Source organism: Triticum urartu, chromosome 4 (assembly GCF_003073215.2).
Source record: "Triticum urartu cultivar G1812 chromosome 4, Tu2.1, whole genome shotgun sequence".
Taxonomy (NCBI): domain Eukaryota; kingdom Viridiplantae; phylum Streptophyta; class Magnoliopsida; order Poales; family Poaceae; genus Triticum; species Triticum urartu.
The window spans coordinates 443000645-443009302 of NC_053025.1; the positions used below are offsets into that span (position 1 = coordinate 443000645).

The 8658-nt window shown below is 52.7% G+C and overlaps 1 protein-coding gene across 2 annotated transcripts; it reads right to left on the reverse strand.

Moving 5' to 3' along the window:
• Positions 1-4861: 4861 nt before the first annotated feature.
• Positions 4862-8323, reverse strand: LOC125551951. Of its 2 annotated transcripts, none has more exons than XM_048715372.1 (2): positions 7944-8323; positions 4862-6768 (listed from the first exon to the last, which is right to left on the reverse strand). In XM_048715372.1, the coding sequence occupies exon 2, from the start codon at positions 6755-6757 to the stop codon at positions 5051-5053; it is 1707 nt and encodes a 568-aa protein (XP_048571329.1). In that variant the 5' UTR covers positions 6758-6768; positions 7944-8323; the 3' UTR covers positions 4862-5050. The 2 variants fall into 2 exon arrangements, with proteins under 2 accessions (XP_048571329.1, XP_048571330.1); XM_048715373.1 differs by having other exon boundaries at positions 4862-6919.
• Between the last annotated feature and the right edge of the window lie 335 nt (positions 8324-8658).

The window sequence follows — 8658 nt, forward strand, 5'->3', positions numbered from 1 at the left end:
GCCTCCAAGTGCAGAGGTTTGTAGGGCAGTAGCAAATTTCCCTCAAGTGGATGACCTAAGGTTTATCAATCCGTAGGAGGCGTAGGATGAAGATGGTCTCTCTCAAGCAACCATGCAACCAAATAACAAAGAGTCTCTTGTGTCCCCAACACACCCAATACAATGGTAAATTGTATAGGTGCACTAGTTCGGCGAAGAGATGGTGATACAAGTGGTATATGGATGGTAGATAAAGGTTTTTGTAATCTGAAAATATAAAAACAGCAAGGTAACTAATGATAAAAGTGAGCACAAACGGTATTGCAATGCGTTGAAACAAGGCCTAGGGTTCATACTTTCACTAGCGCAAATTCTCTCAACAATAATAACATAATTAGATCATATAACTATCCCTCAACATGCAACAAAGAGTCACTCCAAAGTCACTAATAGCAAAGAACAAACAAAGAGATTATGGTAGGGTACGAAACCACCTCAAAGTTATCCTTTCCGATCGATCTATTCAAGAGTCCGTAGTAAAATAACACGAAGCTATTTTTTCCGTTCAATCTATCATAGAGTTCGTACTAGAATAACACCTTAAGACACAAATCAACCAAAACCCTAATGTCACATAGATACTCCAATGTCACCTCAAGTATCCGTGGGTATGATTATACGATATGCATCACACAATCTCAGATTCATCTATTCAACCAACACAAATAATTTCAAAGAGTGCCCCAAAGTTCCTACCAGAGAGTCAAGACGAAAACATATGCCAACCCCTATGCATAGGTTCAAGGGTGGAACCCGCAAGTTGATCACCAAAACATACATCAAGTGGATCAATAGAATACCCCATTGTCACCATGGGTATCCCACGCAAGACATACATCAAGTGTTCTCAAATCCTTAAAGACTCAATCCGATAAGATAATTTCAAAGGGAAAACTCAATCCATTACAAGAGAGTAGAGGGGGAGAAACATCATAAGATCCAACTATAATAGCAAAGCTCGCGATACATCAAATCGTATCACCTCAAGAACACGAGAGAGAGAGAGAGAGAGATCAAACACATAGCTACTGGTACATACCCTCAGACCCGAGGGAGAGAACTACTCCCTCCTCGTCAAGGAGAGCACCGGGATGATGAAGATGGCCACCGGAGAAGGATTCCCCCCCTCCGGCAGGGTGCCAGAGCGGGTCTAGATTGGTTTTCAGTGGCTACAGAGACTTCTGGCGGTGGAACTCCCGATCTATTCTGCTCCCCGAAGTTTTTAGGGTATATGGGTATATATAGGAGGAAGAAGTACGCCGGTGGATCTTCGGGCTGTCCACGAGGCAGGGGGCGCACCCTCGTGGGCAGCCCGGGACTCTCCTGGTCCATCTCCGATACTCCGTGGGCTTCTTCTAGTCCAAAAATAAGTTCCGTGAAGTTTCAGGTCAATTGGACTCCATTTGATTTTCCTTTTCTGCGATACTCTAAAACAAGGGAAAAAAGTGGCACTGGGCTCTAGGTTAATAGGTTAGTCCCAAAAATCATATAAAATAGCATATAAATACATATAAAACATCCAAGGTTGATAATATAATAGCATGGAACAATCAAAAATTATAGATACGTTGGAGACGTATCAGCATGCTGGACCACGATCAAGGCCGACATCTGTGAAGCCTTTGACAAGCTGTACGCCATGAATGGCATGGGATTCCAGAAGCTTAATGAAGCATTGCTCATTCTACTTCCCAAGAAACCGGACGCGTCCGCGCTCTCTGACTATAGGCCGATCAGCTTGATCCACATCATCGCCAAACTATTCGCCAAGGTCCTCTCCCTTCGTCTGGCACCTAGGATGAGCCAGGTCGTCTCCGCCAACCAGAGCGCATTCTTCGCCGGCCGGAGCGTGCACGTCAACTTCCTTCTTGTCCAGCAAACGGCGCACCTGCTTCACAATCTCAAGGCCCCGCGCATCCTTCTCAAGCTCGACATTGCGAAGGCGTTCGACACTGTTTCTTGGCCCTTTCTCCTCCAAGCCCTTCGCCACCTTGGCTTCGGACATCACTGGTGCGAATGGTGTGCATCTTAGTCTCCACTTCATCCATGCGGGTCCTCATCAACGGCAACCCAGGCCCCCCGGTGGATCATGCTTGTGGTCTCCTCCAAGGCGACCCGATATCTCCGCTCCTCTTCGCGATCGTGATTGACACCCTGAACTCTCTCCTCCAGCATGCGGTCAGCGCGGGAATGCTGTAACGGCTGACCAACCACCACGCCGCTTCCAGCATCTCTCTGTATGCCGACGACGTGGTCGTCTTCTGCCACCCGACCACCACGGAGCTTGCTACCATCCGTGAGCTGCTCCGGATCTTCGGTGAGGCCTCGGGTCTCCGCACAAATTTCCTCAAGTGCTCGGCCACACCCATCCGGTCCGACGAGGAGGTGACATCGACCATCGACTCCACGCTCGCGTGCGTAGTCACCAGCTTCCCCTTGGTATACCTGGGCCTCCCATTGTCCGTGCGCAAGACACCCTCCTCATCCTTGCTGCCGCTCGTGGACAAGATCACGCGGAAGCTGGCCACCTGGAAAGCCGCGCTCCTGACCCGTGGCGAGCGCCTTGCGCTCGTGCGCCACGTGCTCTCCGCCATGCCCGTGCACATCCTCATGGCCATGGCCATCAACCCGACTATCCTCAAGAAGATCACTCGGATCATCCGCGACTTCTTATGGCACGGCCGGCATGACGCCAGATCCGGCAGCTGTCTTGTTAGCTGGCCGCGTGTATGTCGACCTCTCGAGTTCGGTGGACTTGGCATGCGCGACTTGCACCTCACCGGGATCTCCCTGCGCTGCCGCTGGCTTTAGCTCAAAGCCACCGACCCCTCGCGGCCTTGGCACCACCTTCAGCTCCCAATTGACGATGTGAGGTCCCGCTTCTTCCGTGCATCCACATCCTGGCACCTTGGCGACGGGAGAACTTGCCTCTTTTGGAGCGACCATTGGCTCGACGGCCAGGCCGTCTCCGATCTCGCCCTCGGCCTTTTCTCTCTCATGCCGAGCCGGCGCAGGCGGTGCACCTTGGTCTGGGAGGGCCTCGAGAAGCATGCCTGGATTCGCGACATCCACGGCACGCTAGGGCTCCCGGAGGTCCTCGAGTACGTCAATCTTTGGCGCAACCTCCAAGGTGTGACTCTAACCCCCACACTATCCTGGCGTTGGACGGCAAATGGCATATACTCGGCCTAATCTTGCTATCATGCTCTCTTCCATGGATCCACTACACCGCCCTCCTGGAAGCTTCTATGGAAGAGCTGGGCCCCTATCAACAATAAGATTTTCCTATGGCTTGCCTCCCTGGACCGGTGCTGGACGGCCGAGCGCCGCGCATGACACGGCCTCACTCATGACACCGTTTGCATCCTCTGTCGTCAGGAGACGGAATCCATCGACCACCTCTTAGCTGGATGCGTTTTCGCCCAGGTCACCTGGCACGAAATCCTGTCCTGGTGCCGGCTCATCACCCCGCCCATGGACGGCACGACGACCTTCTTTGCTTGGTGGGCGCTGGCGGCCGACACCTCGCCGAGCAGCCTGCGCACAGGGCTCAACTCCATCGTCGCTCTGACCGCTTGGGCCATCTGGAAGCATCGCAACGCCGTCATCTTCGACGACCTCCACCCCTCCACCGATGATCTTGTGTTTTCCATCTACGATGACGCTTGCCTATGGGCTAAGACCGGCGCCAAGGGACTAGCCGCTATTATTCCTGTAACCTGATCATTTGTAATGAGGCTGAGCATCCTCCTCCCCCTGCTCGCTGCATCCCTCCAGACGCCTTCTTGTGTACGTCTGCATGGATGCCACCTGTACTAACTTCATTTTCCCTCTTCTATCAATGAAATGATACACTGCTAAGCGTATTCACCAAAAAATACCAAGTACTAGTGTCTAGCACTACTAGTCTCTCTCTCTCTCTCTCTCTCTCTCGGAATACTACTACTACGTAACACCTGCCATCCAGTTATCTGTTGGTCATTGACCGATTGGGCGTAAACATGCATCACCTTTTCCTTGTCGGGCTTTGGGCTTTGATCATCCTGGTATTGCAAAACGAGAGCTCGCCATTCGGCGCTTCAGGCGCCAAGGGAAGCTCCCTGGCGCCCACGTGCCGGCACTGGTGGGCTGGCCCATGTACACGTTCATATTTGAGAAGAAAAACAGGAAAAGTCTTTAAAAAATCGTGATTCAAAAAAATTCATGTACTTTTAAAAAATGTTCATGAACTTGAAAAAAATCATTGAATTTGAAAAGGTTCATTAACTTTTCTAAAAGATCATTGAATTTGAAAAAAAATATCATCAATTTTGCAAAAGTTCATCAATGTTGAAAAAGTTTATCAATTTTGAAAAAACAAAGTTCATCTAATTTGGAAAAAGTTCATCGATTTGCAGAACTTTCTATAGAATTCATTGATTTTAGAAAAAAGTTCATCAAATCCTATAAAAAATTCAGAAACTTGAAAAAGTTCATCATTTTGTAAAACAACTTCATCGATTTGGGAAAAAGTTTCACGATATTTAAGTAAAAAAGAAGAAGAAAAGGAAGGAAAGGGAGAAGTTTTCATAGCAAAGCGTTATGGCTGGGTGGTTACTGCAGTTCATCGGGGAGAAGAGATCCCTGGTTCGACTCTCCACGCGTAGCTTGGCGGGCTTCAGGCGCCCGTTTGCAAAACGCACGGGCGCCTGAAGCACTAAATGGGATATGCCTTGCAAATCATTTCGTGCGGTACTTTGGATGTAAATGCAACGGTTCAAAGGAAAATCGACTGAAAGTGATAAAATTTGCAGGCACCTGAGCCATAGGCGCTCCCAAAGAATTAGGAAGAATTACCCATCTGCTTATGTACTGAATAATGTAATAAAACTTCATGTCCCCATAAGGAAATCTTTATGTATAGTACTGCCCTTTTTTCGATTGCGTTTATGGTGTTCTGTTTTAAGTTGGGCGCAGCCAAACGCACATATAGCATGAGATCATCGAGCAACAGCACATCCACATATAGCAACTAATCTTCCCTGTCCATTTGTATCAGCGGCGGCAAAGGCGGCCTCATGGCATCGCCATAGCCGTTGTACGTGGCCGATCTCCCCATCGCGATGTCGACCATCTGCTCATCCAGTGAGCCCGTGCCGGCGCCGCCCAGTGCTGCCATGGCGTCAATCTTGGGCGGGCACGACAGGCTCCGGGAGTGCGTCGACGTGGACGCCTCCCGCGGGAGCGGCACCAGCACGGCGCGGCCCTCCTCGTTGCGCGCCCCGTGGCCGACGAGCCGATCGTCGTCGAAGTCGTAGAAGTTAGCCGTCCGCACCTCCTGCGCGAGCGCGCAGCTCCAGCAGAAGAGCCACTTGGCGCAGTCGCCCACCGCGGCCCGCCGCCCGCCGCCTCCTGCCGGCAGCTTGTACCGCTTCCGCATCTGCGTCCGCCAGTAGCCGCCGTAGAGGAAGCCGCAGAAGCAGAGGAGCACGCCCACGGCCACGACGGCGTCGCGGATGTCGTCGTCGTGGACGTTGAGCGCCGTCACGCTGAAGATGAGGAGGGGCGCGACGCAGAGCAGGATGAAGGTGAAGGCGTGCACGTACATGTTGCCGAACCCGAGGCGCTCCATGTTCCACCCGAAGACGCAGAAGGTGCACGTCGCCGACAGCGCGCACACCGTCCCGTCGTCGCAGCAGTCGCACAGCCCGCCGCTCCACTCCGGCCTGCTCACCACCACGGACCGGTTGTATATCCTGATCTCCACGCCGCGGCCGTCGCTCTCCGGCGCCCCGCCGTGACCATTCGCCTCCTCGCCCGACGACGACGGCTCCGCGTCGGGGTCGCGTGCCTGCTTACGGCCCAGCGGGCTGTAGGCCAGGTAGAGGGCGGCGACGACGGGGAGCCCCGTGCCGAAGCCGTAGCCGATGTTGAGAGCCCAGTTGGGCCGGTCGGTGCGCGAGTAGCTCCAGAACAGAGCGCAGCAGAAGTACTGGGCCAGGCAGGTGATGTGCAGCAGCGCCACCACCACCAGCATGTGGGCGCGGTCGCGCGGCGGCACCGGCGCGCCCTCCTTGCAGTACACCTTGCGGATGGCCTCGCGGTCGCCGTCGGGGCGCCACCGGAGGAGCAGCACCAGGTGGTGGAAGATCCTGGGGTGCTGGTACAGGCACATGATGGTGAAGAGCGCGTTGAGGATCTGGTTGATCACCTCCGACCACTTCTTGCGCCGGTCGTCCCCCGGGATGGCGTCGTCGAGCAACCCCGTCATGAGCAGGAACAGCAGCAGCAGCCCCGCCGCGACGAACGCCAGCCAGATGATCATCCCGAAGTTGGCCGGCCGCCTGCACCAGCTCACCGCGTGAGTCCACAGCTTGCCCCACCTGATCTTCCGCACGAACGGCACGCGGAACCGCCTCCGCCTCCTCCGCGGCCGGCACCCGCCGGCGTTACCGTCGGAGTCCCGGCCGTCTTCGTCTTCCCCGGCCGTGACCTGGCTCCTGCGGCGGAGGCGTCCCACGAAGGTGGACCGGAGGAACCACTCCTTGGACGGGCGCGCGCGAAGGAAGTCCAGAAAGCGCGTCTTGCGCGCGCCCCTGCTCAGCGCTCCCTTCTCCACGGTGGGAATGTAGATGGGGATGAAGTCCATGAGCCGCATTGCGGCCGACGGCGAGGCCGGCTCGCCTACGACGACCTCCACGATCTCGCCGCCGCGGCTCGCGGCGTCGTTGGGAACCATCCCTCTCTGCCCTGCCCAGATAGTAGTAGAACTGTTTGGTGAGTAGCGGAGTAGGCCTTCGGGACTTCAGAACAGCATGCCGTATGTTACAAATCTGCAGCTGCGATGGCTCATCGTCGGACACGTCGAAGTGTCATCTTACATGTCACGACTTGACAAAGTCTGGAAAGTGTAAAAACAATTGTCAACACGCCGCAGCACAGCCAGAAGGACCGGATCAGAGTGATGCCGACTGGCCATTTCTGCGAGCTTTCTTAATTGCAACTGACCAATGAAAATGGATGGCTGGCCTACAGAAATTCAATGACCCCTGTGAGGAATTATACTGCCACTACTTAGATACTAGCAGCACAGTGGAACATGTAGGGATGCAGTCAAGTAAATGGGGCTGAATTGCTGTCTAAAGGACCACGGTGAACCGTGGCACGTCGAAACTAACTGGACACTTCGCTGTACGGATGGACAGTCACAGCAACGCACTGGAGCGTAAAGAAGCACCCGAGTTTCAGAACCTTGCTTTTAAACCTCCTTTCCTAAGTTGTTATTAAGGTAACAAAAGCAACGTTTTCTTTAATTAAATTAAAGAAAGAAAAAAAGGATCACCTCCGAGCCTCTGCATCATCAATGTACTTTCCATTTCTCTGTTGGTAGAAATAGGGTACTCAGTTTGGATGAACTAGTCTCTATGGAATCAAGCATAGAAATAAGCAACTGGTTCGGTGTCATCCATGTGATTTTGTCCTGCGCAGGGAATTTCCACCGGCTCGAGACGGCTGGATTTAACTAATGACCATGGGGGCATCGCTATCAGTACTCCGCAGCAAACATACCGTGTGAATTCTTAGGAAATGGTGGAGAGAAAAGAAGGTGAAAAGGGAAAGAGGAAAGCTGAATCCAACGGTGCAAGCACCCACAGAGCTCTGAAGGGACCAGGCAAGGCATGGCCGTCGCTGCTCCACTCACTCCACATATAGAGCATGGAATGGAGTCGCTAGAAAACACGGTCGAGGCTAAGCAAACGCAAGCATTGCTCAAGTAAGACGAAAGAGCCGCTAATGTGCGGCAATTAAGAATGTTGTTCAGGCTCGCTTCTTCTCAGGCATTCATTCATGGCCGTAACGGAAGGCGAGCTGAGCAGGGGAGGGGGTTAACAGAGAAGGATTTCGAGAAGTGGCTTAGCGCAGACCTGGGCTGGAAGACGCCTGCAAATCTTGCCTTGATCCGCCGCTCTTCTCTCCCTGATCGGCGGTGACGGAGAGAAAAGATCGCCGCCGCCGCTGCGGATCGTGGCTTGCACCGGCAGACGAGCAGTCGCCTGCTGGGGTTTCAGACGGGGGGAGATGCCAAGTCAGGACTCAGACGTCTCTCTTATTTATCCATGGAAGAAAGTCTCTCTTCTGCCTAGCTAGGTAAATATGGGATTATTGACTGCAAGAGAGGTCTCTCGTCTTCTTGCTGTTCTTGTTCTTGTTCAGAGGGGAGGGCAGAGAGGAGGTCAGAGATGGCGGGTGGGGGGAGATTTAGAAATGGATGGAGAATAGTGAAGTGCTTGGCAACTTTCGGTACCGTGGAGCGGGTGCCGGCTGGAAAAGCCTTCCGTTCCATGCTCCATTATCTATCAAGGGCGTGGTCTTTTACCCCGGCCGAATTGCTCGCCTTTATTTGCCAATTTTCTTTCTTCCTTAGTTCCAGTGAATCCAAATGATAAACAAAACTTAAAAATTCCTAAGAAAGAGTTTGATGAATTCAAATGATCCTATCCATTGGAACGCCTATCTCTAGCGTCTCATGCCGCTGCAATTACGGAGCATCGCATGAAATCTAGAACACATTTAATCTTGGAAAAACATTAAATCCATTCATTGCGATTAATTTTGTAATTAAATCTTACTTATAAAATC